Below are 20,140 nucleotides of genomic sequence, written 5' to 3'. Positions count from 1 at the left end.
GCGGGAGGCGCCGTCGCGCCCCCCCGCAAAGAAGAGGAGAGGAGGGGCCCGGGACCCCATCCCCGGACCCCGAGGCACCTGGGTGAGGGGGAGCGCCGTCGCGCCCCCCCATGCGAATCCGGGGGCCCGGGACCCCATCCCCGGGCCCCGATGTCAGAAGGAAGGAGGGGGGAGTGCTGCATCACTCCCCCGAGGCCAGCGGGAGCCGCGCTGGTCTTCGTGTCTTCCGCCGGAGCGGGCAGAAGAGAACAGAAGGGATTGGCCGGCTCCCGCGGCAGCACGGAAGAGTGCTGGCCGCGTGGGGAGCCGGCGGGGGCAGCTGGGGGTGGGCTCCCCAGGCTGCCCTCCAACAAAGGAGCATCGCGGGGGTCCCGGGGGACCGGGCCCCCAGGAAAGACCGTCGGTGGTGCGAGGGGCCCGGGTGGGACCGGGCCCCAGAAAAGAAGAGGAGCCGCCGGGGGTGGGCTCCCCAAGTCGTAGGTTCATCCCTGGGGGTCCGGGTGGGACCGGGCCCCCCCAATGAGGCCAGGAAAAGCGGTGAAGCGCCAGCGCGGCTCTCCCCGGAGCAGCGGGAGAGCCGCTCATCTAATATGCGGCCCAGCCCATAATGCCTTGCAGGCCAGGACCGGCCTGCAAGGGCTAACAGCGTGTTCTTTGCCTGTGGGGGCCCCAGGAGGGCAGGGTCACCCCTACACGAGTGTAAAGGTGCCGGGGGAGCTGCAGGAGCTACACAGTCTCCCCCAGCGCAAAGATGACGAGTCACCCTAGGTGTCCTGGGGATTTGAGAAGAATAACCCCTCCAGGGCTCAACTGGCAGTTAACACTCTCTGGGCTGGAACTTATGTTCTTCAGCTGAGGGTGTTTTGACAATTGTATCAAGGAGTGGAGAGCTGAGATGGAGGATGTCTAGAAAGGCGTCCCCTGGAGGTGAAGAGGTGTAATTGCACTGAACTGCGATTATTAATGGTTATTTCTTGTAGAGGGACTGACTTTCATCTGGTTAATGTGAGTTGCTGGTGCAAGGTGATGCCTTATGAAAAATAGATTTGAGTGGCTAGACATTCCTGCTAGGGTGTCTGACTGTAGATACTTAGACCGGTCAGTTTATCTGTGATGCCTTTAGGGGCTGTAATTGCAATGCATTCTAATGATTTCCAAATGTGCTGAGTACTGTCATTCTAAAGTGTGCCTAAACATGTATTCTTGCTGCTGCGCTTAGGTGAAGACCCCAGACTGTTAGCCCTTAAGATGAAGAGGTGAATACTGTATGGTGGTAGGAGATGCTCAGTCAGGGTCATGTGTCACTAAGGCAGGTGTAGCCTGTTTAATGCTTGTGGAGGTAATGGGGGGGGTCGCCATTGGGATGGCGCCAGTGCGCAGGGCCCTCGCTCCAGGTTAAGACCAATTCACTGCATTGGGGGCAAGATGATGTGCATACATGGGAGTGGTGGTACTAGACCCCACCCCCCCTGCGGGAGGGGTGGAGATGTTATGCAATGTCACAAAGTAATTCCATCAGCTTATGTATATTTGTAAATTGGTGCACAGTATTGAGTGGTGTGTGTGTTTAATAAAAGTACTCTTACTTTTATAAAGCAAAGTACAGACTGGACAATCAATTATTGAGTATTATTTTTGCGCACCTGCAAATGGCGATTACTAGCCCACACCACCTCCCTTGAGTAAGCCTCAGACTGCTCTGCAACGCTACCCTCTGAGACTCAGGCGCTGCCCTAGGGAATTTGGTTCCCAGTGAAGGACAAATGCGTCATGTTATTTGTGCAGGCCTCACAGATACTGCCTCGTTTTCCAACAGTTTCGCAATCTATTTTCTCATTTGTGCCCCATGAAAAAACGTCCTGATAAAACAGGATGGGCCCAAATTTGACTGCACGATTCCGTATTACAGAGGCAGAAATATAGTGCACAAATATTTGTTTACTAGTATTTTTATCAGTGAAAAGTTTCTTTAATACAGTCTCAAGTTTCCCATTGAAAGACAGAATCATTACAAAGAACATTCAGTAGGTGGAGAACGGTCGTCATGTATGTAATGCACAGAGGTATCCAAAGTGATGTATAGGGCATGTTATGGATATTAGCAAAATTGATGCTGTACAACATTGTTTTAGTGAAAACTCAACAAAGAAATATTTAAAAAAAACTACTTCTGTATATGCGATGCCTTTCCGTCGATGAAGCTGAGCTGTGACATTCAATAATTATTTGTCAGTGGATTTATAGAAGTAATAATCTTGTATTACATTCCAGCAAACCTAAAAGGGTCAGCCCGCTCAATAGAAGGCTCACCTTCCCCTCAATTCAACTGATTGGAGGATATCGAAATGGTGCTTTAAATCCTGTCAGCAGCGTGCAGCAGAACACCGTTCCCGGGACAGGATAATGGCAGGAAACTGTCAGACATTCGAAACCACAAATTGCACCTCTCAATTTGAAATAACTACTTATCAAATGGGAAATGAAAGCATATAATATCAGGGATATGCCACCAAATTAGCCACCAGGGCAACGCCGATTCATATCATTTAAAATGATAAGGTGAAACTGTAGGCGGGGACATGACCGATATTTACCCAGTTTACAAGGGTAAGTGAGTAAAGTCCACCCACCCATGCTTGCATACTTTAACTTTTCGGATATTCATCTGTTTTGGTCACTTATTTTATTCATTATAGTGGAGGGGAGAGGCACTAGAATTATGCTGTTCTATGCGCTACTGCTGTTTTAATACTCATTCATTAAGCTGATTAATAGCTGTATTTTTAAATCGAAATTTATATTATTTGCGCAAAGTGTTTTCTATTATTTGTTACTGGGCATTTCTTACCTGCTCCTCACGCTCTTGACCGCGTTCTGCCCCGGCATTGTGCCGTTTGTGCGGAGGGTCGTTCAATCGAGCGCCACTTCCTGTTTGCACACCACTTCCGCCCTGCCTCTCCACCTTGCAGTTTAGCGGTCTAGTGGCTTACGTAGCTCTCTGCATAAATGGCGGCCTGGTGGAAGCACAGCGGACGAGCGCAGCGGGAGCGCCGACTTTGCGCCGAAGTTGCGCCAAAGTTAAGCCCGTCTGCGCCGGTCCGCGGCCACCCGGGGCCAGTCATAATGCCCAACTCATTACTTAATCTTCTGCTGACCTTCTACTGCTCCGCCACACACTCCCCCTACAGGGCCACGCCGCAAAGACCGCTCTGGACTGTGGCATTCTTATTTCTCCAGAAACCTTCAGCCCTGTGATTCCGAGCCCCTGTTCGGCGTCGATATCCTCTTGTCCCAAATCGTCACCGCCTGGGGTCACTCCATTGACCGTGATATACCTCAATACATGGTCAATGGTGAAACACCAGCTGGAAATTTACCAACTATTAGACGATAGAGTTGTGGATATCCTTCTTTTATCAGAGACTTGGCTGACTGAGGACTGTGCCCCTGATATTCTTGCCGCCATCCCTGCCGGCTACTATATCCTGCAATCTAATCGACCAGCGGGGCAAGCTGGTGGGGGGGTGGCTGCCATCATTCGCTCCCAGTATACTTTTACTACTTTAGCCTGTGTAGCGATCCCTAGAACGGAAAGTCTTATCATTAAATTTACTTCTCCCAGGTCCTCTTTTATTGTTGTCCTTGTGTACAGACCCCCTGATTTCATGCCCTCCTTCCCTCAACAGTTTGGCGACCTTATCTCCCAACTTATCATTAACCATGCCAAGGTTATGATTATTGGTGATTTTAATTACTGGCCCTCTGATCCCCGGGAAAGTCATCTCTCGGAGGAATTTTCTGATCTCTTATCAGGTCTGAACTGTCGCCAACACATCACAATCCCTACTCACTGCAAAGGCCACATCCTCTATCAAGTGTGGACGGTCAATCTTGAAATCTCGTCCCCCATTGTGACCCCTTGCTCTTGGTCAGATCATTGTTTTATTTCCTTTTCCCTTATTCTGACTATCCCTAGTCGGCCTTTTCTCCCGACCAATTTCGCTGCTCGGAACTGGAAGAGAGCCAATCTGGTGGAACTTCATTCTATATTGGCCTCTACAGTCCCCCCGACTTCTGCCCTGGTGATTCACCAGGCATCCCTCCTTGATCAATGGCTGCTATCTGCCTGTAATACCGCCGCCCCTCTGAAAACTATAAAAACTAGGCGCCCCCATGACGCCCAGCGATGGTTTACGGACCAACTAAAGTTGGATAAACTTGCTTTACGCCAGGCGGAGCACCGCTGGAGGCGTAACTACGAACATCAGTTGAAAATCGAGTTCGTGGACCGTCTGAGAGCCTATAAAAAATCCATCTTATTGGCAAAAACAACTTATTTCTCCCAAAAAATCATGGAGTCTGCCTCTAAGGCAAAGGATATTTTCTCCATTGTGATCTTTGCCAGATCGTGTCACCCCCCAACCCCAACCTTCACAGTCCTTGTGCGACTCACTTAATACTTTTTTTATGGATAAAATCACCATCATTAAAAACAATATCCCCTTGCCCTCATCCCCCTTTACCTCCTAGAAATCTTTACTGCCTGGACGTCTTTCCCCCGATCTCCCTTTCAGAGTTCTGCTCACTGTTGTATAAAGTGAGCTCTGGCTCCCCCAATGATTGTTGCCCCCCCCAGGTCTTCAGGGAAATCTTTTTGGCCTGTCCCGACCCTCCCCTGGCATTACTTAACAACTCGCTTGCGACGGGGGTGGTCCCGGATTCCTTTAAACAGGCAGCCGTGATACCGATCCTGAAAAAGACCAATGCCGACCCTACGGTCTTGAGCAATTACAGGCCCATCTCCCTTCTCCCCTATTTGGGGAAAATTTTGGAGACTTATGTCACTCGCTGCCTGAGCGCTTTCATTGAGAGTTCATCCTTCTTGGAGGTCCAGCAAGCCGGTTTCCGCCCCCTCCACTCCACCGAGGCAGTCATCGTGGCTGTTATGGATACTCTAAGAAAGGGCGCCGATAATAACATCTCCCAAGCACTTATCTTGTTGGACTTATCGGCGGCTTTTGACACGGTCGATCATGCAATATTGATCGACCGTGTCAGAAATGCCGGAATTCAGGGCATAGCTCTCGAGTGGGTTAGATCCTTTCTGGACAGGCGTTCCCAGGCAGTGCACCTGTTTACCTTTTCCGCTTCTTACTCTCCCCTTTCCTGCGGTGTCCCACAGGGCTCCGCTCTATCCCCTTTACTATTTAATTTGTACATGCAGCCTTTGATTTTTTCCCTCTGCAATTCCGCAGCCACTATCTTCAATTACGCGGACGATTTACAGTTAATTTTTCCCATTGACACCTCCCTTTCCTCCCGCACCAGTTTTCAGTCCACCATGCTTGAGATCTCGGAATGGATGTACCCCAGCCAGCTTAAATTGAATCCCACCAAGACTGAGCTTGTACTGGTGGGTGGAGTAGCCAACCCATGGAACGACAGTTTTTGGCCTCCCTCGCTAGGGCTCTCTCCCTGCCCTGTCAACTCCGTGAAGAGTCTTGGCGTCGTCATCTCCAGTGACCTATCTATGAGGCCCCAGATCAGTGCGGTTACGTCATCCTGCTTCTTCCATCTACGCAGGATACGCAAAATCTGTAGATTTCTTACCAGAGACGCACTTATCCTTGTCATCATGGCCCTCGTCACGTCGAGAATTGACTACGCCAACACTCTGTATGCAGGAATTCCTGCATACCTTCTCCACAGGCTGCAACTGGTGCAAAATCAGGCAGCACGCCTGGTTTACCATCAACCTAAGCACCAGCATGTCTCGCCGCTACTGCGGAGCCACTGGCTCCCGGTGGCTAAGCGTTGCACTTTCAAAATGGGCTGCACGATTTTTAAAGCTCTGTCTGATCTGGCCCCTGCCTTCATTTCTTCCAACCTGAAGCGATATGTCTTCTCCAGAGATCTCCGTTCCTCTCACCATAACCTGTTAGTCATTCTCAAAATTAAACGGAAAAAACACTGCGGTTCCTGCTTCTCTTTTTTGGCCCCGAAAACCTGGAATTCTTTCCCCTCTGCTCCCCGACACTGCCCTACCTATGACTGCTTCCGTAGGATGTTAAAAACCTACCTCTTCCAGTCAGCCTTCGAGTAAACACACGTACCTGCCCCTCGCACTTGTTATGAGCGCCATGAAACCGTTTTGGTGACCGAGCACGGTATAACATTTTTTAACATAACATAACATAACATATGGCTGCAGCGTTTTCTGCATATTTATGGATTTGATTCACTTGCCAGATAACCCATCATCTTATGCATAGTTTTCAGATTTTAGCAAAAATGGCGTTTCTATCTCAAACAGATGAAAAAAGTCACTAAAAAATCTGCCACATCTTTGCCGCGTAGTGGTAGGGCACCTTTCAGCTACCCATTGCTGATACTAATGAGATGGGACCTTTGCTCAGACAATGTTAACATGTAAAAAGTGACAACATATTGAAGTAAAACTGCACAAAATGTGAATGATTACTCTGCCCAATTTGGCGTTACTTGTTGCGTGATTTAGTCAACTTTGCTGCATAATTTGGACTTTCCTGCCCATATATCTTCGGTGGCCCTAGTCATACGAGAGCTTGTGGTTTTGTTAGTTAAGAGGCTATGCCCACAAGACCAGGAGAGAGCAACACACCAATTTAGATCTGGGTGGTAAATCACGGCCACCATACGTTGAAACAGCTAGTTTATCTACTTGTACCATGTTGTAGAGGTTTCAGGGTGCCCCTACAGTAGGGTTGAGATGCTACCTTCGGTAGAGTGGCTGAAAAAAACCTGACATTTCTGATTCAGCCAATCCTATAATCAGACACAATTTATTTACTTATTTAAGTGCTTTTATCTAAACAAGATAACACATATTTGCTGTTTCTTGCCAAAATGAAGATAGCACAGTTTAATAACAAAGTATCCGTGGCAACCCACAAGCTGAAGTTTAGGGCCCAGCTGCCGCGGCCGGTAGTGGGAGTATCGGCCGGGCGGTGACGTGGGGAAGGGCAGGGTGGGGGGTAGTAATGTATCGATTACAGACTTTAAAAGGTAAGTAAACATAAAAATAAATAAAACGAATTTCGTTGCACACACTGCATCGCATTTGGTGATGCAGTGTCTGCAACGAAATTTGTTTTATTTATTTTTATGTTTACTTACCTTTTAAAGTCCGTAATCCATACATTACTACCCCCCACCCTGCCCCTCCCCACGTCACCGCCCAGCCGGTACTCCCACTACCGGCCGCGGCTGGGGCCCAGGTATTCCTAGCAAGCTACCCCTGTCAGAGTTGGGTTAATTAAAATGCACAGGTCACACAACTGTACATTCATCAGTATCACCTGAAGTTTCTTTAACAATAGATCTATTTTATTTTCCATTCATAAGTCCACATAACAACCTTCAGGGAGATCTATAGAAGAAACACTGCACTATCGAAGGGAAAGAATGAAAGGATCCTGCCCACCTACCATGAGCTGGTGGTGGGCTACACCACCTTTTCTTTCAGTAGATGACAACAACAGGGGAGTGGGTGAAATGGTTTATTTTGAAGTAAAGGATACTCCAAGCTTTTAATCTGTCAATTGTTGAATGGAGAGTCATTCATGCCACAATAAAAAATTCTAAGTCTAGACACATTTTCATTTTTTCCTGAATTCATCTGGATAGTTAGGGTAATTTAGGCGTTCACAATTAAAACATCTTTCTTTTGAGCTTTGATGCGTGCAAGAACTCAACAGCCACCCAACAGATCCTCTTAGAGACTGCCGGATATTTGTCACTTTTTAGGTTTTAGACCTTGGTACATATCTTCGGCATCCCATTAGAATTGCACTATTGTCACAGGGGGCGTCAACCTATAATTCACGCCATCTCTAACAACGTTGCATCAGAAGTGGGTGCTTCCTTCCGCCTAGGAATGCCTCACCATACCGCATTCAATTTTTGGGAAACTCTCCAAAAGTAAATGTCCCCACTACGTAGCCACCAACTGGCATCAAAGATTACTTTATATCTGTGAAAGTCAGAAATAACACTGGTATTAATTATACTGGCTGAAACAAGAAGCCCTATTCAGCCTGCATGCTGTAAATCTCAGACTCCGTAACTCAAGGGGCCATACCTCCTATTGGCTCACCAAGCGGCCAGATCAGGCCAGTACTGTGTTACAGGTCCGGACATGCCTTAAAACATACAAACAACACTGTGCACAAGGTACAACACATAAAGAAAATATGTGTGAGAGCAAAGAAAGTACCTCACGGACGTGACACCCGAGGGGGTTCCCGGTCTGTGAATGACCGGTCTACCCACTTCTCATCATCGGTTACTTTCCTTGCTAGGAGGATGAAAAAAGTGCAGAAAGATGTGCACAAAACAGGATAGAGAGACAAAAAGGGAGTGTACAAATACACTACCTAGTAGGACAGAGAAAAGTGTTCAGGAAAAGATTTGACAAGTACCTACACCCAACACCAACAGACATAAAATATAAAATAGTGAGGTTTGGCTGGCTGAATCGATTTTATTCTGGTGCTGCCAAACTGCACTGTTTTTAAAATTGGGTTAAATTGATACCATTCGATGTTGTAACTGGACCAACATGTTTCATTGCCTTGTCATTGGCAATTTCATCAGGGCAAATGGTTGGGTCTCTTATTCTTAATCCTCCATTTGGAAACCTGTGCACATACATACATTAAAACGACAAAACACAGTAGTGGTAGGATGGTGAGCCAATCGAGGTCTAGGCACGTCTCACATTCAAGCCAGTGGCCGTTATTTGCAACTATTACCTTGTGCTCGCAAATACTGGGTATACCGTCGAGCATCAAAAGGACAGCGTGTCAAACGATCACGGGTCCGTCTTGGAGACTCCTCAATGTGAGTCATCTATATGTAAAAACATAATACACCAGTTTCATGCATCATGATGTCCATATTTTCGTTCGATATTTACAAGATACTCATGGGGCGTAGGGGTTACCTACAGCGTGCAGATTGGAGTTGCGTGGCAAACAAGTGCACACGTGACTGGCTTATCCTAATCATTAACACCGCCAAACGCCTCAGCGAGGCACTTTTGGTAGAAATCTTGGAACTAGAAGAAAGTCTTAATACCAACAGCGCCTTGTTGGATGCAAAGGACCAACTGGCCCGCATCCAGAGTGATCTGGCTGATTACAAAGCCTATATGGTTAATCAGAAAATAATAGGCCTTAAAAAGAATCTTGAACGGCACACTCATAAGTGGGCTTTCCCATACACAGAGGACGAGTATTACGAGAGACCACAAGAACAACCATGGGGCCAGTCCAGGAGGGGTAGACAACAAGCCAATCGAGGGGGTCAGCAAGGATATAGACGCACACCTAACAACTGGCAGTTCGATAACACCAGCAGCGAAGACGAGGAAGCAGCAGATCGCCCATCCACCTCCACTGGCAGCCGGGTCAACTTTGCTACAGGTGGCAAACCTGAAGACGACCTAGGAGCACTATTGCGAGCTTTTTTAGGTCAGGGCTCGGGAGGTCATCGAGGGGGAGGCAGCCAGGCCCAGAGAGGCAGAGGCAAGGGCAAACCACCACCAACATGGCAGACCTTCTCACCCAGTGTGACACAGAGCAGGGGGCGCACATTTCAGAAATGATAGAGTCAGAAACACCTATCCCAGTCCCAGAGAATGACATCGTAGTTAATTTATCTAGCTACACACTCACGGCCACTGAAAAGGGAGTATTAAACAAAGGACTCGGCTTTGTGCCTACACCCCAGCACGATTCATTTCTCTGTAGAACCGAGTTATCCGAAATGATGCGGAAGATTAAACTGCACAAATTCTTCCATGATAAAGAGAAGACCCCGCTATCAGTGTTTGACACTAATTTACACCGCCCCTCCATGTTCTGCCCCCCAACATCTGCTGTGGGTCCTGAGGTTGCGGTGTTCGAGCAACGAGTTCTACACGAAGTGGAGGCCCTGGAACAACAAACTCATCTCCATCAGGGCCACAATATGACCAGAGAAGATTGGCAAGCCGTAAAATCATTACAACTGAACCCTGCGATCACCATCAAGCCAGCGGACAAGGGTGGGGCGGTGGTCGTGCTTAACACCGCCGACTACGAGACGGAGGTACTTAGACTTCTATCCGTCCGTACCAATTATAGCCCCATTATGCACGACCCCTCCCAGGAACTCGCAAGTACCATCAAAAACCTGGTGGCAGATGCGGTATCCAAGAAATGGGTCACCACCAAGGAGGCGGATTTCATTATTAATGTAAATCCTCGCGCCCCGGCATTCTACATCTTGCCGAAGATCCATAAGCCACAGCGCCCCCCGCCAGGACGTCCAATCGTATCTGGAATACAATCAATCCTCGAACCCCTGTCTCAATTTTCCGATTTTTTTCTCAGAGAAGCAGTCATCACTCAAAAATCATATGTGCAGGACACTACAGATATCTTGAACATCTTGAAGGATATGACCTTTGACCCCTCGAACCAACTTCTGGTCACGATCGATATCGAATCATTGTACACCAGCATCCCCCAGGGCGCGACGCTGGTGGCAGCAGCTCGAGCCCTGGAGGTGATGGAATGGTTCTATGACACGCCTGTGTCATTTGTCCTCCAATGTATAGAGTTAGCTCTCACAAGGAACTTTTTTGAGTACAAGGGACAACTGTACTTACAGACGTCTGGGACATCTATGGGGGCGACATTTGCCCCGAGTCTGGCCTGCATTTATGTAGGCCAGTTTGAGGAGAATGTGATTTACCATCCCTCCAATCCGTTCCTAGGTAACATCCAGGAATGGAGACGATATATAGACGATGTCCTCTGTATCTGGACAGGTACAGAGGACCGATTACGTCTATTTCTTGACTGGCTGAATCAAGCCGATGAGAGCCTACGCTTCACATGGACAATTAGCAATTGTAAAGCAGTATACCTGGACGTGGACATATCAGTGGAGGGTAATAAACTGGCAACCACAGTCCACCAGAAAGACACGGACAGAAACTCTCTTTTACACTACCACTCCTTTCACCCGCGTTCCCTCAGGGACAACTTGCCGGTGGGTCAGTTTCTGCGGTACCGCAGAAACTGCTCCTCCACTGAGGCATATGTAGATCAGTCCTCTGGTCTGGTCGAAAGACTAAAGCAAAGGCAGTACCCTAACAGAGTCATTAAACACGCACGAAAGAGGGCTCTTAATACCCCTCGCGATGCCCTGCTTGAACGCAATGTAAAAGTCAACCAGCCTTGCTTACCTGTGGTGACCACTTTCGACCCACTATCCACAAAAATCAGACAAATTATCCGCAAGAACGGGAATTTGCTGGACACTCCTAATGACAAGATGCCAGTCCCTCGTTTCGCATTCAAGAGGGCAGCCAACTTGCGCGACAAGTTGGTACATACGAGGATTACGACTACCAATCCACAAACTAAGTCCATCCCGGTAGGTCATTACCCCTGCGGTGAAAGCTCTGTGTGCTCACTGACCACTGCTACCAAAGAAGTCACATTACGCAATGGCAAGACATGGTACCTGACCAAATTCAGTAACTGCAATACTACACATGTCATTTATAGAATTACTTGTAGTTGTGGGTTACAGTATATAGGTCTAACAACACGTAAAGTGAAAGTGCGCATTCAGGAGCACCTCAGCACCATTCGAGCCAGGAAACTCACAACCCGTTTGGTTCAGCACTTCATTGAAAAAAATCATGGGCAGAGTGATTGACAATGGACAGTACTGGAAAAGGTGGTGGGCAATACGCACAATCTAGATGCAATACTTGCAAGAAAGGAAGCACGTTGGATCTATTTAGAGAAGGCAGACAAAGAGGGTCTTAACGACTCTATTGAATGGAACAAAGTGAGCAGACGCTAGACACATTTGTGGCCCTTCTCAATGAACATCCCAACATGATGTAAGTTTAGATTTCGCCCGGCCTTGACATATTAATCGGGGCCATTATTTTCAAGAAATCAGTAACGAAATTGGGTTGTTGGATAGTAGTAGGAATTTAGGGATCATAGTATGTTACCTGGCCTGAGCACTTGCTACGATCCCTGACTGCTCCATCACCACTCCCTGCTTGGGTTGTTGTCAAGTCGGTACAATCTGTGCATGTCCTCCCCACCGCTGGCTTACCCGATTGGCTTGTAATAAACCAGGTCTTTTTAGCAACAATTTGTACACATGACTCCGTGTTCACATCTTTTAACTCCATATGAACAAAAATTGGCTAATCACTAAAGAGGGCCGCTACGGTACTGAACAGAAGGTCCTATGTCCATTGCTCGCTGTGCTACATGAATAAAGTTAGGTGCTCTTTGGTCCTGACTTCATTCCTTACTCAAGATGGCCGCCACGTTACGTGATGGGCGGAGCCCCAGCCGGGGTACTTCCGCGTCCCAATCCAGGCTTGGATTGTGAGACGTCGGAAGCGCCGGAGGGACTCGGCTGCGGTATGTTGAAGCCGGGTGCGGTAGCACCCCGTCCTGGCCCATTTGCTCACATTTTACATCGATACTGGTAGGCACTCCCGCCTGGGCACCCCCCTAGAGCGGTGAACGTTTCTCCCTCCTTAATTACCGCGTGGATGTGGAAGGTAAGCGGAACCCCCGCGCTGTTATGGTTGAAAGGAACGAGTAAACCCGTAGACAAGCTATCCCCCCACCAGGTTGTGCATTCCTACCCTACGTTACCTTTTATCGATCTGACAATGTCAGTAACATTCTGTCATCGGTTGAACCTATTTGTGAAAGTCGTCACCGCTGGTCAACCTGACGGTACGCTGTAGGTAACCCCTACGCCCCATGAGTATCTTGTAAATATCGAACGAAAATATGGACATCATGATGCATGAAACTGGTGTATTATGTTTTTACATATAGGTGACTCACATTGAGGAGTCTCCAAGATGGACCCGTGATCGTTTGACACGCCGTCCTTTTGATGCTCGACGGTATACCCAGTATTTGCGAGCACAAGGTAATAGTTGCAAATAACGGCCACTGGCTTGAATGTGAGACGTGCCTAGACCTCGATTGGCTCCCCATCCTACCACTACTGTGTTTTGTCGTTTTAATGTATGTATGTGCACAGGTTTCCAAATGGAGGATTAAGAATAAGAGACCCAACCATTTGCCCTGATGAAATTGCCAATGACAAGGCAATGAAACATGTTGGTCCAGTTACAACATCGAATGGTATCAATTTAACCCAATTTTAAAAACAGTGCAGTTTGGCAGCACCAGAATAAAATCGATTCAGCCAGCCAAACCTCACTATTTTATATTTTATGTCTGTTGGTGTTGGGTGTAGGTACTTGTCAAATCTTTTCCTAAACACTTTTCTCTGTCCTACTAGGTAGTGTATTTGTACACTCCCTTTTTGTCTCTCTATCCTGTTTTGTGCACATCTTTCTGCACTTTTTTCATCCTCCTAGCAAGGAAAGTAACCGATGATGAGAAGTGGGTAGACCGGTCATTCACAGACCGGGAACCCCCTCGGGTGTCACGTCCGTGAGGTACTTTCTTTGCTCTCACACATATTTTCTTTATGTGTTGTACCTTGTGCACAGTGTTGTTTGTATGTTTTAAGGCATGTCCGGACCTGTAACACAGTACTGGCCTGATCTGGCCGCTTGGTGAGCCAATAGGAGGTATGGCCCCTTGAGTTACGGAGTCTGAGATTTACAGCATGCAGGCTGAATAGGGCTTCTTGTTTCAGATTTGTTGAGTGGGGGACCGCCCTATATAGCCTTCTTTCCCCTCGTATCCCTTTCTGATTGATTAATTATACTGGCACCAGACATGCAGAAGATGCTTTTGTTGAGCGAAACGTAGGTATGTGACCTCTTTCCTCACAGTATCTACCTCCATCCAACGATTCTTACTTTCAAGAGGCAAAGCATAAATTATTATATTTGAGTATTTTTTTATTAAGCACTAGTATGACCAGAGGAAGCTAGAGAGTGCCAAGTTGACAGAAATCAGGGTAAGGAGCTAGAGTAGAGTAGAGGGCATAAGGTTACATACACATGAGTGAAGATAGGGCCCTTAAGGAACTTGAGGCAAGATCTGATGTTGGTTTCCTGACAGAGATGCTTGGAAGAGCTCCAGGCAAAGACGTTTTATTTAGAGCAGTCACCTATTCCAAACCATTTGATGTTTGACAACAATAGTGAACAACGGTTGGATTGAGGCCGACTTTTGATGTCGGGAGGTATAAGCAGTAATTTAAGCAGAGAGATGAAGGTGGGGACAGAAATTGCTGATTAGCACGTATTTAACAATTCTGTATTCTAAGCAACGAATCCCCTTTTGGTAATATCATTTTTTCATTTTAATTTGAGCTGACGGCCCCACTACATTGAACAGAATTTTTATGTTATGTTATGTTATGTTAAGCTGTTTTATAGCGCGCACAACTACTGCCGGAGTATCCTGGCGCGAAGAAAAAGAAAAGAAATGAAACAGCAGAGCCCTGAACCAACATAACAAACTAAACAGCTAATCTAAACAAATGAGTTTTTAGCGCTTTCTTAAAAGCCGTGAAGTCAACAGTACTGCGCAGAGAGGCAGGGAGCGCATTCCATGCTCGCGCAGCCCTCACTGCCACAGAGTGTCCGCCCAACCGGACGCGCCCAAAACGAGGGACCTGCATGAGATGTTGAGCTGCTGAGCGCAAATCTCGGTTGGGGGTGTACCGCAGGAATCGTTTCATCAAATAAGCGGGTCCCCGCCCATTGATGGCCTTGTGGGCCAGAGTCAGAATTTTTAAAGTGATCCGATGCGGCACCGGCAGCCAGTGCAGACTCTCCAGGTAACTCCTAACGCTAATCCGCCTGGAGATATTCCCTAGTAATCTGGCGGTAGCGTTCTGAATAATCTGGAGCCGCCCTATCAAGTAGGCCGGGGAGCCACTAAACAGAGCGTTGGCGTAGTCCAGGCGCGAGAGAATTAAAGCTCTCGCGACTGACTCGCGAGCAGAGGCCGGTAGAAACGGAAAAAACTTTCTGAGAGACTTCAAGGTCCCGAAGCAGCCTCCAGTAAGCCTTTATTGTTCCACTCTCTATATTCCACATTTTTCGTGTGGGCAGCTATGTCCCCTCTCCTTCTGGAAAAAAAGACATCAAATAAACATTCTGGGATTCACTTCTCAGTAGTGAGCACATCTTTTATAAACTACATGTATTCTATTCAAATAAATGTTTTGGATTTTTATTATGCTACAAAATTACTTCAAGATACTTTTTCAATTAAATCCAACCCAAGTGTTGAGTTTCAAGCAGAGTTTTTATTTTATATTTCTGAACTTCATCATTTATTTCCTAATAAACTATGTCCCTACGCATTTCAGGTGCAGCTATTCCTACCCAGGCGTTTTCTACCCGTGAGTCAGAAAATGTGATTAGCCTAACAAAATACCCAAGTGAAATGGGAGGTGAAGGACAGACATCTTAGACATTAAATCTTCGCGCTGGAGAACAGAAATCAACCATCCGTATTGCAAATACAAAATCAAGTCTAGGAAGAAACTGACGCGAGCAGAAACACAGAATCTACCACCTTATAAACCAAATCTGGTAACAAATTGGACCTCCATTATGGGGAAGCGACATGACAAGACTTTCATTACAGCGCCAATTATATTGGAAGGAGAGAATAAATAGGTTACAAGCAATGAGTTAATGGACAGCAATTGCTTTTTTTATTTTTTTTATAAACCCCACAATAATCACAGTGGGTTACATGAATTACAAAATTAAATCAGTAACATCTATTAGGAAAGTACTATAAAACCAAATTTACTGAGAGTGTGTAAACTTATCTAGAATAACTATATTTTCAAACATAAAATGACCTTATGACCATATCCCAAGGAAAGCATTCATTAGTCCTAGAAGCAGCTGGAATTGCAAAAGACTTGACCGTGACCAGTGTGAAACCTGATGCAGCTGAGCGTGCATTGCATGGAGCACATTTCATATGTTTTGTTTCTCTTTGACCTTATGAAAACCAATAAGGAGAGTGGACACAAACAAACCGAGGCAATCCTTAAGATTGACCAGAAGACAAGGGATACTCGCTGTACAAGTCAATTCAGACAGAAGTGTGATGAAGAAATAAAAAGAGCACAGACACATAGGACGAAGAAGTAAAAGTCTTACCACATTCTTTAAGGTTCTCATCGGACCAGTCTCGACAGTCCTGCTTCGTGTCGCACACCTTGCTGATGTCAACGCACTCGCCGTTCTTGCACTGAAACTTGCTGGTGCCTTCACAAGGGACTTCCACTGCAATGTGGAAAAGAGAAGAATTCCAGGTCACACCCTGGGCTGAGGGTCTGTTGGTCCTACTGGGTGAGGTGGAGATGATGGCTACATACCGTTCAGACAGCCGGCCTCGTCACTACTGTCGGGGCAGTCATGCACTTTGTCACATTGCTTCATTCCGTGGATGCATGTCCCGTCTCCACACTGGAACTCATCAGGCTGGCAGGTCACCAGGGCTAGAGACAGAACAAGGAAAGTGTAACTTGACTAACAAGATGGGTTCTGGCTGATTCAGTAGGTTAAAAAACGAGTAATACTACTTGCCCATCTCCACCGCCCACTCCCGGCTCAGTCTTTGCATTTTATTCCACCAATAATTGATCAATACATGAAAATGGTAGATACAAAAGATGGTACAGCTGTTGACCATATGAAAAGTCACCCACAAGCATTAACAGATGTAACAGGTCTGGAGTTTTGTATTGGTTACCATGTGTGGCGTTTACAATAAGTTGTTTTTGTACATAGATTAATATGATTGCATGTGGATTTGAAGTTGCAATTTCTACGGGAGTGATTAGTGAAAAAGTTAGTGCACATGCTATGGGTGTGGTATTTTTAAAGTGCCTTTGTGCAGCAGTACTACTCACAAATAAGTTTTCTTTTAAGGGGCTAACAAGTGAAATAAAATGTATTGAGCTTTTTTAAAGGGCCTGGCAAGTGATTAGTAATTTATTGTGTTTCGTCCTTTACACATAAATCCAGTTATGTGTGTTTCATTGTCTTGTCTTTAAAGAACTGTGTGGTGCATCGTTACTGGTAGAGTTTTTTGCCAGTGGGCAGATCTAGGGAAGTGTTGTTTACTGCCCTCTTCTTTAAAGGACCAGTATGTTGCATTGCTACACAGGATGCTGTTGACAAAATAGTATATACTCTGATGCACAAAGTATTTTTAGGTCGAGCTAGGGCAGCGCAGGCGCTGCTCTGCGAGGCATGCTGTATTCGAGTATGGACATGAAGCCCACTCTCCGCCCATATTTATCACTGGCTTGTGTCATGCCCTTAGTAAATGCTGCCTTCTGATTCGTTAATAAGCTTGTTAGTCCCTCCTTAATACTGCCTTGTCTTCATTTGTAACCTCCCATGAGGACTGGCCATTTTACCTCGGTTGTTACACGGTATGTCTAATTTAGTCTCTAAGCACTCTTTTTCCTTATTAGTTTCTCCTACTGCAGGCACAACATGCTTTTCTGCAACATTCAGCACGCCATGCTGGGCTTTCACTTTCCTAGCAGACCAGGACAATGGTGGCTGCTTCTTTGAAGTGAAATAGGTCTCGCATTTACAAGAGTTTGAGCTATTGGGATTGTAAATGAAAATGCCTTTTATTTATGTGTTAATTATCAAAACAGATCAATAAAAGGCATTGTCATTTACAATGCCAATATCTCAAACTCTCTATACCATTGCAAATACTTGTTTTTTAAAGTGCCTGTCAGGTGAAGTGATGTTTAATGGGCGTGCCTAAAAAGGAACCTTGACAGAACTATTAAATTATTACATTTTCTTTTCAATAGTGTGACCCGCAGAGTGCCCCTCATTGTGAAAATCAGTGCTCTGGTTCAATGTAAAACACAATGAACCAGTAATATGAGTCAAATAAGAGACATGAAATGCTTCACAACAGGAAGGTCTGGCGCCTCATCTCTACCGCTGGGTCAGTCAAGCAAAGTTTTGCAGCGCTTCGCTCCTTGCACACATTTTCCAGTTTACATGACGCACGCAGCACACACTATTCTTGGTTTGCACAATGCTTCATCACAAACATTGCCCTTCTTTCTTCACACTATGGGCACGGGCATCCTAACTGGCAAGAACATATGGACTGACCCACCGGAAGAAAGTGGTAGAAAAATTCAGCAGACCAATGGTGATCACCTCCCTACAAACAACACCGTGAATCCATGCTGCAAAACATTCAATGCTGAGTAAACTTTATTTGCTCATCTTCCTAGAAATGAAGAGGCTCTTCCAGGGGTCTGTCTGAGCAGGCTCTGCTGCTCGGTATGTCCCCCATCAGCATGCCCTGTATTATGATGCGTTAAGTTCATGTGTCTCCACCCCCACAAGGCATGCCTGCATGAGGTATTCATATGCCAACACATGGAAAACATATGCTGTATTTGTGAGTCCCATGGATTCAGAAATGCAAGATTATATATTTGTTTGAATTATATTTTTGGATGTGCTATTGTGTAGGTGCGGTACCAGAATATCCTAGTGGGAATGTAGTCTTACATACATATAGCGCCCTAATTATAGTTTACAAAATATCTCCCCTTTGGCGTTAAGAAAATAAAATATACACTCAATGGGACGATTTTTTCTACACTATATTTGGAATATATTCATATCGGACGATTTTTGTGCCTTTTGAGGCGTTGTCTGTGCCCAGGGTGGGCATTAAGTTGTTGGTAAAGTAAGATATGGTTTAACTTCGTTTCTAAATGTTACAGTGATTTCAAATAATGTCATCTACAGGTATCCTTTGTCCTTTACCGAGGGCTACGTTAATGTAGCGCTGGCTCAAGACCGCGCACACATTCACGCAGTGCTTGCTCAAGAACACACAGTACAGAGCCTTGATCCAAAAGGTCACCCAACTCTAAGCCAAATTCACATACCTACGGCCCAAAATCATACAGCACTTGCTCAACCTCGAACAGCACTAGTGCAATATCATACAGAATTGCGTATACGCATTGCTCTTGATATGCTTAATTTGTATTCAGAATTCAGTGCCATGGGGGGAAGCAAGATGGCGGCAGGCTGAGTGTTGTAAGCGGTCACATGCTAAAGAGCTGCCGCTGCTGAATCAGGAAGAAGCTTTAGCACAGGTCTCTCTAACGAGTAGCTCTAGAGGTATCTGAGAGTAACTCTCCTGTGTGCAGAGCAGCCTCCTAAATTGGAAACTGTTGTTTGGTTGAACTAATACATGTATACTAAAATTAAAAAGTATGTATTTGATATAAAAATATGTGTATTTTCAGAGCCCATCATTTCCAAAATATATTTAAAGCTGATATTTGAATCATAAATCATGAAGCACTGGGAGAAGTATTACTATTATTATTAGTTTGGTGCCAGGGAGCAGTGACATTGTGGCTATTATGTATTATCCTTGTAGAAGCATTCCAAATTGACCAATCCATTTTTTTACATTACTGATGGCAATCCTGCACTGAGGTGGCCACGGTCAGAAATCTTGCATATGATGGCCACTAATGTAATCTTTTCTGATATGTACCGCACTGATATTCGTAGTAGCTCTGTGTGATTTTCATTGAACATAAGTAGCTCTTGTTAGTGAAAAGTTTGGAGTCCTCTGCTTTAGAAAAAAGGACAAATGTGATTTTAGCGGCAACTTTGCAAGAAGTAATACAGAAATGATGTCCTTCCCCCACCACCCATCGGTGGTACCGCAATATCGGACAAGAGAGGATGGTCACAGAAGCAACCTATCATTAATTGAAATAAAGATAGTGAAAATACCTCGAATGATGGCGATATAAGAGCTGCTGCTGAGCAGAAGGCATGGAGCTCATCAAAGATACACAGGTAATGGGTTCTGAACTCCCCCATATGTGATTTTCCAGGCAAAAAGCTAAATGTGGAGTTGCATGCTTCCAAATGTGAGTGACATTTGTGAATTGTGAGTGAAGCGCGAAGCTCTAGAAAAGAAATGCAACTCTGAGATTTCTGGGGTTTTCTTATGCTTTCCTTTCATTGTAGAGAAAATAACAGGCATGGATTGGAGTATGTAGCAAGGCTGGGTGAGCA

At 45.9% G+C, this 20,140-nt stretch overlaps 1 protein-coding gene across 1 annotated transcript in view; it reads right to left on the bottom strand.

Annotated features, from left to right (window-relative positions):
- The window catches only part of LRP8 (LDL receptor related protein 8), a 1,087,241-nt gene that overhangs the window by 267,862 nt on the left and 799,239 nt on the right, over positions 1-20,140 (bottom strand). The window contains exons 6-7 of the mRNA XM_078670496.1: positions 16,414-16,536; positions 16,196-16,321 (exon numbers count right to left, since the gene is read on the bottom strand). Of these exons, the coding sequence (XP_078526622.1) occupies positions 16,196-16,321; positions 16,414-16,536 (249 nt within the window). The remainder of the gene's footprint in view (positions 1-16,195; positions 16,322-16,413; positions 16,537-20,140) is intronic.

This window comes from Lissotriton helveticus, chromosome 1_2, assembly GCF_964261635.1.
Source record: "Lissotriton helveticus chromosome 1_2, aLisHel1.1, whole genome shotgun sequence".
Taxonomy (NCBI): domain Eukaryota; kingdom Metazoa; phylum Chordata; class Amphibia; order Caudata; family Salamandridae; genus Lissotriton; species Lissotriton helveticus.
This window is presented reverse-complemented; position numbering and strand designations above follow the sequence as displayed.